This window comes from Saccopteryx leptura, chromosome 9, assembly GCF_036850995.1.
Source record: "Saccopteryx leptura isolate mSacLep1 chromosome 9, mSacLep1_pri_phased_curated, whole genome shotgun sequence".
Taxonomy (NCBI): domain Eukaryota; kingdom Metazoa; phylum Chordata; class Mammalia; order Chiroptera; family Emballonuridae; genus Saccopteryx; species Saccopteryx leptura.
Window position 1 is genome coordinate 86387810 of NC_089511.1, and position 17876 is coordinate 86405685.

A 17876-nucleotide genomic window follows, 5' to 3' on the forward strand; every position below is an offset into this window, starting at 1 on the left:
GTCTCCAAGTATACCTTCTGCCCTTTAATTCTGTGAGCTTCGTCTGACTTTTTGCTTATTCCGCAAGAAGTCTGCTGAGTGCCTGAGGGGGCTCACCGCTCCCTTCTGGCATACTCTTCTTGTGCTGCTCTGTGCACGGCACACGGTCCTGCGGCTCCGGCCGCCCTGGTCCCCTGGACTCTCGCTGCTCTTGCTTGGCTCAGCTTGGCCAGCGGGCTGTGTGGGCTGTCCCCGGAGGCTCACCTGAGGCAGTCAGCTCACCTTGTGCCATCACTGTCCTTTGCAGCTAGGTAGGTAGCCAGTGTCTTGAAAATCACTGTTTCATACATTTTATCATTTATTTTTTATTTTTGGTTGTTTTAGGCAGAAGTGGAAATCCAGTCCCTGTTCCTCCATCCTTTCCCAAAGCAGGAGGAACAATGTTTGAACTTGAACAAAGTTGGCCTGCAGCACACCGTCACCCCCACACTCCTCAAGCCCCAGGTGCAGATCGCAGATGCTCTCGTAGCTAACTGCAACCTGTTCCTCGAATCTTAGTTGATATGGCACCTCTTCAGGCCCTTCCTGGCCCCGAGTTTGAATGTGGCCTCCTGCTGCTGTTCCCTCCCAGAGCTCCCAGTGACCCCTTGGTGGGTCAAGGCTCTTGTCACCATCTCCCCTAGCCTGAGCCTCTGGGCTCTCTGCCTCCTGGGAGACCACCTGGCTCTCTTTTCTCCCACTTCCAAGTAGCCACATTCTTTTCTGAGTCAGAGGTACCCATTCTGGCTATGCTGGGGCTCCTTTCATTGTCTAGTGTGGTCTGGTTTAAGCCCCATTTTTTTCTGTCATCACTTCTGAGATGATGTCCACTTGTCTGACCACGTCTCCAGGTGGGCTAAGCCCAAGGGTCAGGGTGGATGCCTGGCCCCTCGGTCCAGAGTGAGGACAGCAGGGGTGTAGTGCATGGAACTGAAGAGGGTGGTCCAAGCGCACAGGGAGAAAGGCAGCGTCATCCAAGGGCAGGGAAGAGAGTGTATTCTGGTACGAGGCAGCAGGGAAGACCTGGGTGGTGAAGGAAAAGACAAGAAAGTATGAGGAGATAGAGAGTGCTGCTGGGGAACCAGTCCCACGCTGACACACTGACATGCTGACACACGCTGAGATACACTGAGACATGCTGCTGGGGCAGCTTCCCCTAACGTCCAGTGCAGGCCGTTTCCATTAGCACACAGCAAGGGGTCTGCCCACTCCTAGGAGGGTCCCAGGCCTGGGGTCCATCCCCACCCAGCACTGAGGTCCTGTTTTCCCTGGACGTGCTGGCAGATGCCCACCTGGCCCTGATATGCAGTGACTCCTCAGTGGATTGCTACACTGCATTTTTGTTCTCATTGTGTGCACCAGGCATCAAACAATCTCTCTCTCTCTCTTTGTATCCCTGAACTGAACATGCTTAGCAGCTCTTATTTTATTTGAAGGCAGTACTACCCTCTCTCAATAACCTGTAACCAACTTTAATCCTGGTAATGCAGTTTCTTCTGGTATAAGACATTGTAGATTTGGTTAAATATTCTGCCAGATTCAGAATTGACTAAACCTTTACCTCCTCGTGCCCTCACCACTGGGGAAAATAGGTCCTCAGGTGTGTTTCTGTGTTGTGCTGGCTTTGGACAGAGGCTGCAGATGAGGCTCAGGTGAGCGCCCAGAGGCAGGGTGCCAGAGGATGCCCCATGGAGCTGTCCTTTCGTGGATGTGGACAGCTGACAGCTGAGCCCACCTCCACTTGCCCATGGGATTTGCAGCCATCAGATTGCTGGACTTCACCCACTTGGCCACCATAGGAACCAGTTCCCTGACCCTGAGCCCCTGTGTTACTCAGTAGTAGGTCCTATTGGCCACACTTGAGACTCATGCCCACCCTAAGGGCCTGCGAGTGGGGAAAGGAACTACTTGTCCCCCTCTCTTCCACCCCCATGTCTTGGAGTTGGAGCTGCCTCCCTCTGTCTTGTGATTCCCCAAACAGCCAAGATGTTTGGATTCTGGATAGCCAGAATGAGAAATATTTTCTTGAGCCAGGGATGGCCTGAGTGGGCCTATGTCTACCCACACCAGTGTCTTTCAGCTCCTACAGAGCCTGGAAGAAATCCACAGCAATTTCTGCACCCGTGGGAGAAGGATGCAGATAGTGGCTGGACCCTGAGATACTGTGCTTGTCTGAAATCACGGCAGTCAGCTGGTCCTGCCTGCGATGTGGAGCCAGCTGTGATGAGCTTAGACATGGCCATCTCAGGGGGTTAGCGTACAGAATGATGGCCTCAGCTGCAGAAGGTGACAGGCCAGAGCCCTGCAGCCAGCATAGAGTGTCACGTCACCAGCAACAGACACTCAGCACAGGCATCTTGAAGGGCAGACCAGAGGCCAGAGGCCTCTTAGCCAACTTCTCAGCTTCCTCTGTCCATCCTGTGGGCACTCTGATACCCTGTCAGCAAATGTCTTTTCTGATTATTTAGCCCAAATTGGCTTGTTTGAAACCAAGAGTCTCGATAAAGATGTTGCCTAAACGTGCTGTGCCACCTGCCCTATTCTTGAGGCTTTCAGGGTCCTGGGAAGCCAGGAGGTGATCATGGTCCAGAATTTCAGACAGGAAGGGGCTCTACAGCCTGCTGTCTGCTTTCAGGTGCCCCTCAACGTAACTTCAAAGGGACGTGGGTACCCTATTCTTAGTCTAACCACTTCCAAATCCTGGTGTTGGCTCTCAGCTCCGTCTCATTCTTAACCCCCTCTGGATTCTTTGCACTTACCTCCTCCCTTACCCAGCTCTTGCAATTGAGCTCAAAGGTAAGAATTTAACTCTCTGTTCTGGTCTGAATCTTCTCTCCCTTCTTCCGTGCCCCCTCCCCCAGAAGTGTTGGGAAAATGCCAGGTTCTCACAAAGGTGAGGAAAGCCTCAAAAGGTAGACCACCTGGGAACAGCAGCTGTGTAATATCTAATGATGTGATAACACTACATTTTACTTTTTTGTTAGATCACATTTTTATTAATTATCTCTAAAGGGCTTATTAAAAATTTGAAGATTATAGCATGAAATTATTAAAGATGACTTTATAAATGGTGCTGCATTTTGAAGTGCAGATATTAAACTCAATCAAAGACACTCGATCCCAGACAGAGATGCATGTGTCTGGAAGTCAGTTGGAGACCAATGTGTCCCTGGGGAGCAAACATGCAGGAGCCTGGTGTTCCTCCTTCCCCTTCCTGCAGCCCCATACCAGTGACCACATTGGCTGCCATTGTCCTCTGCTCCTCACCCCTGCTCACTGGGTGTCCCCCTCCTCCCCTCCCCTTCCCAAGGTGAACCTCAGGGGTGTGCAGAAGTGAATTCAATTTAGCTGGCCATGGTGAAGGCACAAAGAGGAAATGCAGAGCCACGCAGGGAAACAGGAGGGTGGAGGGACCTGAGGACCCTGTAGGAAGTTCTAGACCTGCCTGTCATGTCCTTAAGCCACAAATGGCTGGGGCCAGAATGACTTTCAGGGAGGAGGCAAGAAGCTTTTGGTGGTGTCCTTCTAGATCAGGGGTAGTCAACCTTTTCATACCTACCGCCCACTTTTGTATCTCTGTTAGTAGTAAAATTTTCTAACTACCCACCGGTTCCATAGTAATGGCGATTTATAAAGTAGGGAAGTAACTGTACTTTATAAAATTCATAAAGCAGAATTATAGCAAGTTAAAGCATATAATAATAGTTACTTACCAAGTACTTTATGTCATATTTTTGCTAAGTTTGGCAGAATAAATCTTTATAAAACAACTTACTGTAGTTAAATCTATCTTTTTATTTATACTTTGGTTGTTCCACTACCGTCCACCATGAAAGCTGGAATGCCCACTAGTGGGCAGTAGGGACCAGGTTGACTACCACTGTTCTAGATCTCCTGGTGGATTTATGGGCATTGAGGAACATTGTATCCCAGACAGTGTGTGCTTTACTGGGCCCTCAGTGACCTGGGTGGTATGGTCATGGGGGCCCTGGAGTTTGGGGTAGGGTGAAGAGACCTGGGCAGCAAGCCTGAAGTAGCAGCAGGACAGAGTCCTGACCGAGGATCAAGATGAGTGAGCTTTCTAATGACAGCTTTCAAAGAGACTACCTGTGGGTGGTCCAGGTCTGACCTATCCCTATTCCCATCCCGATCCTGCTCTCCTCCTGGCCCTGGTGCGAGGGCCCTGGGTAGGTGCCCAGGGCTGTGATCTCCATGTGCTCTGTAAAAGGAGCAGGCAGGGGACACTGCGGTGGGTGGTTAGGTTTATGAGGCACCTGGAAAGGGAGGATTGGGCAGGTGGGCAGGGTGGATAGCTCCAGAACCTGGGTTCTGGGATAAGATCCTGCTCTGCCAGGAACAGGGTGTAAGAAGTGGAAAGAAATCCACGTGTCAGGTGCCACCACCCTAGAGGGCCAAGTCTCCTGACTTTTCTACTAACCTGAGAAGGGGCATGCAGAGCAGGCCAGCCCTGAGTCCCTCTTCTTCACATATAGGGACCCTCTGCCCTGGGAGTCACTGAACAGATGAAATCAAAGATCAAACCCTTCCCACACCCCTAATCCTGGTACCTTCAGAAGGTTGAGGTACCTAAGGACTGTCATTGGAAAAGCCAAGCAGAAACTTTTTGTCCAGTCCTATGCTCACTAAGAATCATAATGGGTCAGCTTGACCAGCCTCCTTTGCTACTGCAGATCTTTATTTTCTCCCTTTCTATGGTATTGTTGTCACAGATTGTTCTTGTTTTTATTGTAATCTTGTTAGAGCTTTTACTTGTAGTTTTGTGTTGTTTGTTCTTTGTATCCAGTAGAATAACCCTCTTAAGTATTTTCTGCAGTGGGGGTTTTCTGGTGATAAATTCCCTCAGCTTTTCTGTCAGGAATTTTTTTTTTTTTTTTTTTTTTTTTTTTTTACAGAGACAGAGAGAAAGTCAGAGAGAGGGATAGACAGGGATAGACAGACAGGAACGGAGAGATGAGAAGCATCAATCATTAGTTTTTCTTTGCTCGTTGCAACACCTTATTTGTTCATTGATTGCTTTCTCATACGTGCCTTGACTGCGGGCCTTTAGCAGACCGAGTAACCCCTTGCTGGAGCCAGCGACCTTGGGCTCAAGCTGGTGAGCTTTTGCTCAAACCAGATGAGCCCTCACTCAAGATGGCGACCTAGGGGTCTCGAACCTGAGTCTTCCACATCCCAGTCTGACGCTCTATCCACTGCACCACCACCCGGTCAGGCTGTCAGGAAAAGTTTTTATTTCTTATTCATATTTGAAGGACAACTTTGATGGATATAATATTTTTGGCTGGTAATTCTTCTCTTTCGGTACTTTGAATTTTTGGGTTCCCCTTTTTCTGGCTTGTAGAGTTTCTGCTGAGAAGTCTTATGATCGCCTGGTGGGCCTTCCTTTATATGTTATATTCTTTTCCCTAGCTGCCTTGAGGATTCTTTCTTTGTCATTCATTTTTGACAATTTTATTACAATATGCCTTGGAGAAGGTCTGTTTGGGTTAAGATAATTAGGCTGTTTGCTTCTTGGGTTCAAGGATCTAACTCTTTCTATAGACTTGGGAAGTTTCATCAATTATTTATTGAATAGGCTCTCCATTGCCTTCTCCCTCTCTTCTTCTTCTGATATATCCATTATTCTTATATTGCTCTTTCTGATGGAGTCAGACACTTCTTGTGGAACTCTATCATTTTTTAAAAAATTCACAAGTCTCTTTGTTCTTCCCTCTGTAGCATCTCTAGTTGCCTGTCTTTGATGTCACCTATTCTCTCCTCTATCTGACCTGTTCTGTCAGCTAAACTTGCTACCTTATTTTTTAATTCATGTATTGTATTCTTCATTTCTATTTGGTTCTTTTTTTAGTTTCAGTCTCCTTGGTAAAATACTCATTTTGTTCATTAATTTGTTTTTTTAGAGCTCATTAAACTATCAGTGTTTTCTCACATCTCATTGAATATTTTCAGAACTTCAAATTTGAATTCTTGATTGTTTAACTTTAAGGTTTCCATGTGATTGAGATTGATTTCTGGAGATTTTTTATTTTCTTTATGAACTAAAGCTCTTTCTTGTGTAGCCAAGGTATTTGTTTTATTCTTCCTTGATGACATTTAAGAGTGATACTGTTAAGAACTTAGAAAACAACAACAAAATAAATAAAAGTACAATGAAAAATAGTAAAATTTAAAAAATCATAAAAAGTAAAAGAAGAAAACCACAAAAAATCCAAAGAGCACCCCCAAAGTAAAAAACAAACAAAAAAACTCAAAAAAAATTAGAATAAAAAATATAAAAATAAAATAAAATGAAATTGAGCCTGACCAGGTGGTGACACAGTGGATACAGCATGGACCCAGGTTTGAAACCCCAAGGTCTCCAGCTTGAATGTGGGCTCATCTGGCTTGAGCACAGGCTCACCAGCTTGAGACTGGAGTTACTGTCTTGAGTGTTGGATCACAGACATGAATCCATGGTTGCTGGCTTGAACCCAAAGGTGGCTGGCTTAAGCCTAAGGTCACTGGCTTGAGCAAGGGGTCAGTGGCTCAGCTGGATCCCCCCTCTCCCCTAGTCAAGATACATATGAGAAAGCAATCAATGAACAACTAAGGTGCCCCAAAGAAGAATTGATACTTCTCATCTCTCTCTCTCTTCCTGTCTGTCCCCCCCCTCTTGCTAAAAAAAAAAAGAAAAGAAAAGAAAATGAAATTCAAAAGAACAAAAAGAGATTATAGTTTTGAGAAGTTTTTCTCTTTTCTTCCAGTTGGTAGCGCTGTATTTCAAGTGTTGGCTCTTTGAAATTCCTGGGCTGACCTCTGGTGAGATGTTGCTCTTGCAATGATGGAGGTGGGGCTACAGTAGCAATGATGGGTGGGGCTTGCTGTGAGGGCTTTAAGTCTTTAGCAATGGTGATCTCACACCTCTGGGCACTCCTCCCCACATTCCAGAAGATTGGGAGACCAGACACAGAGCTCCTCTGTTCCCATGGGAGAGAGTGGCTCTGGGGAGCTAGCTGTGGAATGTCTTTGCACTGTCTGTACTTGTGAGGGGAAGGTGGTAGGATCTGGGATGATGGGGAACCACATTGTTTTTCTCTGTCTCTGCACAGACTGGAGGCTGCCAGAAGACTGCAGAGACACTGGCCAGGACCCCTCATTTTGCTGCTGCTTTGGTTCAGTATCTCTCCCTCTGTCCCTCAATCTCCCTACTTTTCCTGGCAGAAGGAGACCTACCCAGACAGTTTGGGCTTAATTCCTTTCTGGAACTGACTATGAAAGGGCATTTTACCTCCTGCCCCCTTATCAGCCCTCCCCACCTTTAGTCTATTCCCTGTGTGAATCTTTCCAGCATGCCTGTGAGCCCAGCTGGGGTACCTTTGCTCTGCTATAGCTATGCTATCTGTTAAAATTTCAAGAGGAGAGATCAAGTGTATCTCTTAATGCTATCATTACTCTGACATCACCCGCAGGTGATATTTTAAACTAGAAAGCCCGGCGGTCATATGAAATGACCGCTGTTCTAGATATTATAAATTGTAATTAAAAGATTTGTGCAAAGGTGTCTGCTAATTCAAACTGAATTACCCAGGCAGGCGGTGAGGATGCCCCTTTGCTTAGTGCCCCATGGGGTTTCCCCCTTCTACTTGCTTAATTGCTTAAAGTAGAGTGCAATGAAGGAAACCACTGGCGGTACATTTCTTAAGAGCCACCGCTAGCTCAATAAATAAAAGTGATTTAAATAATAAAATGTTAATTCACATGTCAAAGATCTCTTTGTACACAACATTTCTTGTGTAGATCTTTCCATCATTTTTAAGCTCGCCTTGCAGAGGACCATCAATTATTTTTAATTTTATGTCCATTCTTTCACGAACTCTTGAACAGGCAACATAAAGTTGACCGTGTCCAAATGCAGGCTCAGGTAAAAAAATGCCAACACGCTTAAGCATTTGGCCCTGAGACTTATTGATGGTCATAGCAAAGGCAAGTTTTATAGGAAATTGTCTACATCTCAATTGAAACGGCAACCCTGTTTGAGATGGAGCCAAATCAATTCTTGGAATGACATGTATTTTACCTTTAGAGGAGCCAGTCAAAGACTTAGCTATTATGACATTAATTTTCAATTGGAGAACCTCTAGTCTTGTACCATTGCAAAGACCCCTTCTGGTGTTCAGATTTCTTAACAGCATAATAATTGCTCCAATCTTTAACCTCAATTTGTGAGGTGGCATGCCAGAAGGCGACAGACTATTTAAAAATTCTGTCCTGGTCCAGGCAAGTCAATTGGTTTGTTTCCCATGGACGCAAAAGCAAACAAACTATTAATGGATCGAATGCTATCCATGTACTGTTTGCTATTTGGATGCTGATTAGTCAATAATTTATTCAAGAGTGGTGGATAATTCTCAATTTTTGGAACTACAATGTTTCCGTACTTGCAACATTGAGAAAATCCTTTCTTGCTATGGTCAAATCGATTAGTTTTTAACTTGAAGTTTAAGGACTGACAGTGTTCACATTTAATATTCATGTCACCAGAGGAGTGCTCAAAAATTAAAGTTTCTCCATTTGAAACTTTTTAATCCTTTTTGCGTTTCGGTTAGCATTACTCTGTCATTTTTTTTGCATTTCTCTCCTGCCTTTGTTCAAGGGACTCATTTTGTCAAGACAGGCTTTTTTGTCTTGCATCTAGGCAAGCCTTGTTTCTCTATGTTCATCAGTCTCATTTTGCCGAGAAAGACGCATTTGCTCTGCGACTGAAGCAAGCCTTGTCTTTCTCTGCTCAGTGGTTTCTTTTTGTCGAGAAAGCTGTTTTTGTGCAGCTTTAGCTCCTTTTCTCTCCTCTTCAGTGCTGTATTTTCTAGGAGGCATTCTTAAAAGAAATTACATTAAGACGTAGTTTTTATGTAAAACAGATGATTGCCAATGCAAACAAATGTTCACCTTCTCCCTGACCCGCTCAATTTGCGTTCAGCTGTGACAACTTCACCCCATTGGCTAGTACAGTTACGCAAGCAACCAATAAGCTATCGGTGACAAACAGACACTTAAGCCGCATATAATAAAGATTCCTCCTTTGGCAACTTCCCTTAGCATAAAGCAATTTTTCTCTTTGCTGTCAAATCCAACTCTAAGGCTAGATATTGAGTCTCAGAGGTCCGTGGAGTAGGAATTGTAGGTTCCCAGGACAAGAATGCCCCAAGTGGGCAAGGAGGATAAGATGTGGTGAGGATGGGGAAGTTTGGGATAAGATCCTACTGGGGCCTGAGGAGCTCAGCACCAGCCTCTGTGCCCGCGACAGTGGGGCTGACAGAGAGGGACTTGGGCCTGCTGAGAGGAAGACAGAAGTACAGGGGCTTATACATCCAGTGTAATTAAAATTATGGAAACAGGTGACCTGATGCCCACCTGAGTTGGTTGTGGCAGAGGAAAAAAATGGTAGTGTGAGATGCTTAGGAAAAGAAAGAGCTTGGGACTCCACAGCCTGTGCAGATGTGTGTGGTAGAAGGTCTGACTTCCCAACCTGGAAAAACACAATATAGGCAAGAGCAAAGGCTTGTGGATCCATAACTTGTATTCACTGAGGATGTCAGGAGCAGTACAAGGCCATTTAACTCCCCACAGAAAAAGCCATTAAAGGACAGACACTCATGTGAGTTCTCCCCAAAGGACCAACTCAGGTGACCTTGGCTAAACTAAACATTCACTTGTAAAATTTAATCTGAAAAAGACTGTCTCTCAATAGAGATAGACTTAGCTTTGATTGACAAGTATAACTCTCCACCCAGCCCACACCTGTGCAGGTATGGGGACCCAGGGAGAGCTGCTTCATTAGAAGGAAGGAAGATTTCAAAGAAGATGAGGTAGAGAAGGGAAATAAGAATATGATTTTGCCCTGGCCGGTTGGCTCAGTGGTAGCATGTCAGCCCAGCATATGGAAGTCCCGGGTTTGATTCCTGGTCAGGGAACACAGGAGAAGTGACCATCTGCTTTTCTACCCCTTCCCTTTCTCCCCCCCCCACCTCCCCTCCTTCAGCCATGGTTCCAATGATTTGAGCAATTTGGCCTTGCCTCAGGTGCTCAAATAGCTTGGTTGCTGAGCAACAGAGCATCAGTCCCAGATGGGCAGAGCATCAACCTTAGGGGGCTTGCCGGGTGGATCCCAGTTGGGGAGCATGCAGGAGTCTGTCCCTACCTCCCCTCTCTCACTTAAATAAAAAAAATGTGATTTTGTTTTTAAATTTGAGTTGTTGGGCATAAGTTTTGACGCTGATATATAAGCAAAGGGAAATTGTTTCTTTAAAATGAGGATAAGTGTTGTTTCATGAACTTCAAGGGCAGAAGTACAGGTGAGCTTAGGAAGGGACAAGAACCAGGAGCTCAAAAGCCAATGAGAAGAACCTCTCCTGCCACCTGTCAGCTTTATAATCTCTCTGCAGTTGGCCTTTGTCTGCTTCTTGGCCACTAGAATGTGAAATATTGGCCACCCATGCAGCCAGGTTACTTCTGCTCCATTAAGAGGCCAGAGTCTTGCTTTCTTAATTCTGAATTTTCAGACAGAATCTCATCAGATTAGCTGAGCTTCAAGATCTATACAGATGCAGCCAGTTGTGGCCCAAGCACTATGTTTAGCTAGTGAGTGTGCTGTGGACACTGTTCCTAACATTCCCAGCCATGGTCTGATCTGGTTGATTGGTCCTATATAGTCCCAGTGGCTAAATATTTTGGCTGTCACCTTGTGATTCTTCACATGCATGTGCATGTGTGTGTTACTCAGCACACACGTGGCTCATCAGGACTTACCCTTATGGGACAGGGGTCATTTCATGGGATCATGGCGAGCTCAGACTTGGGATTTTCTGATTGTTAATGCTATAGCCATGAGACCCAGGAAGACATGTTGGCCAACTCCAGGGTCACATGGAAGTACGGCTGGGCTGTGCAGAGTGCAGTGCTGGTGCAGGACTATTCAGCTATGTTCTCCTTTGGCAGCTGTGGCTCCTTACATTGTGTGTGGGTTTGTGCCCACTGACCCCATCTCAGAAAGCCTCCATCCAGGTTACTCTGTGTCTGACAAGTTGGCCCTTGGTAGTGGCTCCAGAAGACCGGTTGTTTGTGAACCCCCTGTGCCTGAGACATCCTCCCTGTTCCCACTGTAGTATACAGACAGAAGTGCCTTCTTTCTGGATTCTACCTTAGGGTCGATGCTGGACATGGCCCTTCTCCCTCCCCTGTTCCAGGCACTGTGGTCATGGATCCTGGCTGTGAACTATGGAAAAAAATGGTAATAAAACTGCAGCTGAGGTTTTACTAAGGACAAAGGAACAGAATCACCAGATGTTATTAAGTATATAGAAACAGCACAGAATAGCACGTGTGCTTTCTCCCTTCCCCTTGCATTCCACTTGCCTACTTGCTTGTACATAGAGTTTCACTTGAGCAGTTGCCCAGGGCTTAGCCATAAAAACCTTTGCCCCTCTCAGTGGGGCGTGAAGCTTTCACTGAGCTGCCGCCATTGGTGCTCCCCCTGTATGTAAGTAATAAAGGTGATGTTCACGCCGTCTGGTCCTCCCTGTGGTTTCCTTGGGATCCTGCAACAACACCAGATCTATTTTCCGGGTCTGGACTTGCGTTACACACGTGGGCCAGTGGAAGGAGCGGTGGCTGGGGTTTCAGAGGCCCAGGTTTGAACTGTGAGTATAAACGTGCAGATATGTAGCCTGGACATAGTCACCAAGTCTCATGAATTCTTGGTCTTGAAATCTGTACAACAGGGTCAACAGTATCCTCCTCATACTATGACTGTGACAATCACAGGAGATGGCAGGTTAAGCAGTTCTAGCATAAATCTGTCACTTCCTGACCCTTTGGTTCCTGCTGCTCTCATGTCCCCCTGCTGGGAAGAGACACCTTTCTCATCTAGAATAAGAAATGGAAGAATATCACGTTGTGCCCACCACTGAGAGAGAAGAATGTGTTTTTCTTTCCTGTCTTCCAGTTCTGACTTACTGATAAAACAGGGTTTGCTCACGACACCTCTTTTGTTCAGAATGAGTTTCAGTGGTCCTGGCCTCCAGGACGGGGGCCCCCTCCTGTTCCCTGCTCTGCTCTAGCAGTCAGTTCTGGGTGACCAGGAGCCCCGGGGGGCAGGTGTGGCTGGAGTCAGCTGTGTCCTGGACACCCGCAGCTGTCTTTGAGTATAGGTGGGCAGGGGTCATTCTCCAAGCTGGGAGAAATGCAGAGCTGAAATGCAGGCCTGAGGGTGAGAAGACTTAAATGGTGTTTTTTTGAAAGTGCCCAGCTCCAGCTGGGATTCCGATACCTAGAGGAAGCCCACGGGGTCAGAAGGAGGGCTCTTTGTCCCCCCACCGCGGCTTCCAGCTGAGAGAGGCCCTCAGCTCTGCTTCACCAGCCGGCTTCCAGCTGAGAGAGGCCCTCAGCTCTGCTTCACCAGCCGGCTTCCAGCTGAGAGAGGCCCTCAGCTCTGCTCCACCAGCCGGCTTCCAGCTGAGAGAGGCCCTCAGCTCTGCTCCACCAGCCGGCTTCCAGCTGAGAGAGGCCCTCAGCTCTGCTTCACCAGCCGGCTTCCAGCTGAGAGAGGCCCTCAGCTCTGCTCCACCAGCCGCCCAGCTGAGAGAGGCCCTCAGCTCTGCTTCACCAGCCGCCCAGCTGAGAGAGGCCCTCAGCTCTGCTTCACCAGCCGGCTTCCAGCTGAGAGAGGCCCTTAGCTCTGCTTCACCAGCCGCCCAGCTGAGAGAGGCCCTCAGCTCTGCTTCACCAGCCGCCCAGCTGAGAGAGGCCCTCAGCTCTGCTTCACCAGCCGCCCAGCTGGGAGAGGCCCTCAGCTCTGCTTCACCAGCCGGCTTCCAGCTGAGAGAGGCCCTCAGCTCTGCTTCACCAGCCGCCCAGCTGAGAGAGGCCCTCAGCTCTGCTTCACCAGCCGGCTTCCAGCTGAGAGAGGCCCTCAGCTCTGCTTCACCAGCCGGCTTCCAGCTGAGAGAGGCCCTCAGCTCTGCTCCACCAGCCGCCCAGCTGAGAGAGGCCCTCAGCTCTGCTTCACCAGCCGCCCAGCTGAGAGAGGCCCTCAGCTCTGCTTCACCAGCCGGCTTCCAGCTGAGAGAGGCCCTTAGCTCTGCTTCACCAGCCGCCCAGCTGAGAGAGGCCCTCAGCTCTGCTTCACCAGCCGCCCAGCTGAGAGAGGCCCTCAGCTCTGCTTCACCAGCCGCCCAGCTGGGAGAGGCCCTCAGCTCTGCTTCACCAGCCGGCTTCCAGCTGAGAGAGGCCCTCAGCTCTGCTTCACCAGCCGCCCAGCTGAGAGAGGCCCTCAGCTCTGCTTCACCAGCCGGCTTCCAGCTGAGAGAGGCCCTCAGCTCTGCTTCACCAGCCGCCCAGCTGAGAGAGGCCCTCAGCTCTGCTTCACCAGCCGGCTTCCAGCTGAGAGAGGCCCTCAGCTCTGCTTCACCAGCCGGCTTCCAGCTGAGAGAGGCCCTCAGCTCTGCTTCACCAGCCGGCTTCCAGCTGAGAGAGGCCCTCAGCTCTGCTTCACCAGCCGCCCAGCTGAGAGAGGCCCTCAGCTCTGCTTCACCAGCCGCCCAGCTGGGAGAGGCCCTCAGCTCTGCTTCACCAGCCGGCTTCCAGCTGAGAGAGGCCCTCAGCTCTGCTTCACCAGCCGGCTTCCAGCTGAGAGAGGCCCTCAGCTCTGCTTCACCAGCCGCCCAGCTGGGAGAGGCCCTCAGCTCTGCTTCACCAGCCGGCTTCCAGCTGAGAGAGGCCCTCAGCTCTGCTTCACCAGCCGGCTTCCAGCTGAGAGAGGCCCTCAGCTCTGCTTCACCAGCCGCCCAGCTGAGAGAGGCCCTCAGCTCTGCTTCACCAGCCGGCTTCCAGCTGAGAGAGGCCCTCAGCTCTGCTTCACCAGCCGGCTTCCAGCTGAGAGAGGCCCTCAGCTCTGCTTCACCAGCCGGCCAGCCCGGAACATCAAACCCCGGAAACCAGTTTTACTGCGTCAGAAAATGATTTATTCTCTGAAGTTAATGATCTGGAACGATAGATTGGCCTTGGTCAAAAATCAATTTTTATTATTTGGAGAAGGGGCTGGATCAAATCTCCCTTTCATTATTGGCCCTACAGATGATAACCCTTAAATTACAATTGTTCTAGGACAAAGCTGCTTTTGGACTGTGGTTTAGGTTACATTTGCAATTTTTTTTCCCTTTCATTAATTCTTAAAGCTTTAATCCATACTTGGTGATGACTTGTATAACCCTCAGTTAAAATAAATCAGCTAGATTTGGCTTCTACCTGGAAGAGCAGCTGGGCAGGGTTGGATATTGTCCTGAGTGGCTGGGCAGTGTGGGATATTGTCCTGAGCACTGGGCAGTGTGGGATATTGTCCTGAGTGGTGTTTGTGAAGCGGGGAAGGTTTGTTTCACTGCTGCCCAGCACTTGTCGGTTGGCTTGGGCTCAGGGCAGTGAGTGGCTCAAGCACTTGTAAGGCACTTGGAACTAGTCCTAGGACTCTCACGAACCACAGTTCACGGGGTCCTTATTTTTAGGGTGAGAAAGAGAAGGGGCAGGGTGACTCCTGCCTAACAGAGGAAGGGACAGAAGCTCAGGGGAAGGTGACAACTGGCTGAGGCTGCAAAGGTGGTGCCTTCTCATTCCTGATGCTCCGGGTACGCCACCAGCTCTTCCCCCTCAGCCTGTTCACTCTTTCCTTCAGCCAGGAGTCCCTCCCTGGCACTGCTGACGAGCTGTGCTCTGGCTTATCAGACCCCTGGTCAAAGACCCTTGGGGTCTGGCTCTCCCCTTTACTGCCCAGCCCCTTCCTCACAGACCTCCAGGGCTCAGGGCTCTGCTGTGTCTGTCCCCAACCTGGACTGTTCCTACTCCTTGGCTTTAAGCTTGGAACGGTCATCAACTTGTGAAGGCTTTGTGCCTCCCTGCCTCCTGGGCAGTGTGGGCGGTCCCCTGGGGTGCTTCACAGCCACACTCGGACCTGCACCGAGACTGTCACAAGCCCATCCTGGCCCCCTCTCCCGCTCTGCGTCTCTTGCGGCAGCGCTGATTTCTGAGTCCCCAGAGCACAGAGCAGTGCCTGGCACACCCTGGGAGGTGCTCCACAATGCTCAGGGAAAGTGCAAACACATTTTCTTTTTCCTCTGAGATGCTTCCCTGGAGCCCTTGGCACACTGGCCTTAAACTTTTGATTTTCAAAGACTTTCTTCTGTCTGCGGTATTCATTCTCCTTAGATTGTGGGCCATAGCAAGTGGTTATCGCTTGTCTCCCCAGTCAAATATGAACTCTGTCATTCCTGCCAGGCGCTCCATCCTTGGAATCATAGCTCAGTGCCTAAGATGGTGCCTCTTTTCTTTGAACCTCCCTGGAGAGCTGCTCAGCCCACATGTGTAATCTGAGTGGTAACAGGCAGTTGCAATCAGGTGGCTTCAGTGTTGAAAATACAGATGCTGTGATTACTCCCACAGAGAAGGCGGGGTCTCAGCCTCCCAGTTCTGCTCAGAGACCTTGGAGTCCCTGGGGAATGTCAGAGGTGATCTCCACTGGTCCCCTTTCTTCCTCTGCTCTCATGTCCTTGTTAGTTCCTTTCTGACTGTTGCTTGGGAGAGGCCCTCCCCACTGCCTTTCTTCCAGGCTTTGCCAAAGGCCGATCCTCCCTCTGGCTGCTGCCTCCTGCCTCCTAGCAGTCTCCCAATGGGGCTGTCTGGTCCTGCATACGCTTCCCTCTTCCTGAATCAACGCAGCCCTGTGCCAGGGAGAGATGGAGCCATACTCTGTGCCGCCCTCATCCCCGGCCCCAGGCAGCCCAGCGTAAGTCTGGAGCCTCACAGGTGCTAAAAAAAATGGCTCTTGGCTTTCAGTGGCAGTCACTGTAGCGTAATTTAGAAAAAGGCATCCATCTACTCATTTCTTCATCTCTACTGTTCTCTTATGCCCAGAACCCCATGTGCAATTGGTATAGAAAGGCCCTAGGGCAGGGCTTCTGCTGAGGGAGGAGGGGGCCTGCTTGGCCCCAGATACTGGTTTGTGTGTGCCAAGGACCTGGCTCTGTATGGACTTGCAGGCCTGCAGCTTTGGAGCCTTGGAGGTAGATTCTATGAATCCTTTGAATTTGTTTATCCAATCCTCTTCTTCTATTGCCTGACACCCATAGATACAATTATTAGTACAAAGAGGCTGTGGCAGGGAGAAATGCCAGTTGGCCTTTGCCAGTGCCAGGGAGGGAGAGAGGCCAAAGGCTGGGTCACACTGGAGGAAATGAGCTGGCTGTGGTGTGAGATGTGTGGGGTTAGTGCCAGGGTAGCCGATGTGAAGGGAAAGGCAGGGATGTGGAGAAAGCAGGTCAGGAATGAGCAATGGTCTCATATTCCCCTAGTGGAACCATCTCAAGGTGGTCACCCTACCTCCCAGGACCTGATGACCTATCCTATGATTCTACTAAGACTTCCTGTAGTTTCTGGTTGAAGATATCCTGAGTTGCTTTCTGTCACCTTGGCCATTGCACCTGTACCTTCAATGCTGTCTTTGGGCCCCCTTGAATCTGGGTCCCCTTCTTTATCACCACAGAGGTCCCATTGTCTTCGCTGACTTATGTTTCCAGTGGAAAGGAAGGTTGCCAAGCTAAGGCACTTTCTCTGTGTCTGAACCTCTTTCTGTCTCTCTGTCTTTTTTTTTTTTTTTTAAAGAGAGAGAGAGAGAGAATGAGAGAGAGAGACAGGAAAGGAGAGAGATGAGAAGCATCAACTTATAGTTGCGTCATTTTAGTTGTTCATTGATTGCTTCTCATGCATGCCTTGACTGGGGACTCCAGCCAAGCCAGTGACCCCTTGCTCAAGCCAGTAACCTTGGGCTCAAACCAGTGATGTTGGGCTGAAGCCAACAACCTTTGTGCTAAATCCAGTGACAATGGGGTTATGTCTATGATCCCACACTTAAGCTGGTGACCCTGTGCTCAAGCTGGTGAGCCTGAGCTCAAGCCAGTGACCTTGGGGTTTTGAACTTGGGACCTCAGCATCTCAAGTCGACACTCTATCCACTGCATCACCACTGGTCAGGCTGCACTTCTTTTTAATATTTGCAAACATTATCTAATTTCTTCATGCAAACTCTATGAGGGGGTAAGAGAGATGAAAAAACCTGCCTGAGGAGCATAGTCAGAGAGCCCTGGTGAGGACCAGGGCAGCCTAAGGGCAGAGGCTGCATGCCCCACCTCTGCCTGCTTCTGATCCGTGATCGTCTATCCTTTAATTTAGTGAAGCGCAATTTGTTTCCTGTGGCAGTGCTTCTAGATTGGGGGATATTAGTCAGGTGTTGGAGACTGCAAACTGACAGGGTCCTTGAGTTTAGATTTTGGGGAGGCAGAAGTGTGGGGAACTGGCAGTAAGCTGACAGGATCCTTGCTGCCCATCCCCCACCTCATTTGATTAAGTTTCTTTTTTAAAAAATTAATTTTAATGGGGTGACATTGATCAATCAGGGTACATAGGTTCAGAGAAAACATCTCCAGGTTATTTTGACATTTGATTATGTTCCATACCCATCACCCAAAGTTAAATTGTCTTCCGTCACCTTCTATCTGGTTTTCTTTGTGCCCCTCCCCTCCCCCACCCCCTCTCTGATTCCTCGCCTCATCCCCCCTCCCCCCACCCCATAACCACCACACTCTTGTCCATGTCCCTGAGTCTCATTTTTATATCTCACCTATGTATGGAATCATATAGTTCTTAGTTTTTTCTGATTTACTTATTTCATTCAGTATAATGTTATCAAAGTCCATCTATGTTGTTGTAAATGATCCGATGTCATCATTTCTTATGGCTGAGTAGCATTCCATAGTATA

The 17876-nt window shown here is 48.7% G+C and overlaps 1 protein-coding gene across 1 annotated transcript; it reads left to right on the plus strand.

The window, feature by feature from the left end:
- Window positions 1–542: 542 nt before the first annotated feature.
- On the plus strand, window positions 543–14034 carry LOC136381522 (prophage side tail fiber protein homolog StfR-like). Its single transcript, XM_066350233.1, has 2 exons — window positions 543–629; window positions 12316–14034. The coding sequence occupies exons 1-2, from the start codon at window positions 543–545 to the stop codon at window positions 14032–14034; spliced, it is 1806 nt and encodes a 601-aa protein (XP_066206330.1).
- The last annotated feature ends 3842 nt before the right edge of the window (window positions 14035–17876 follow it).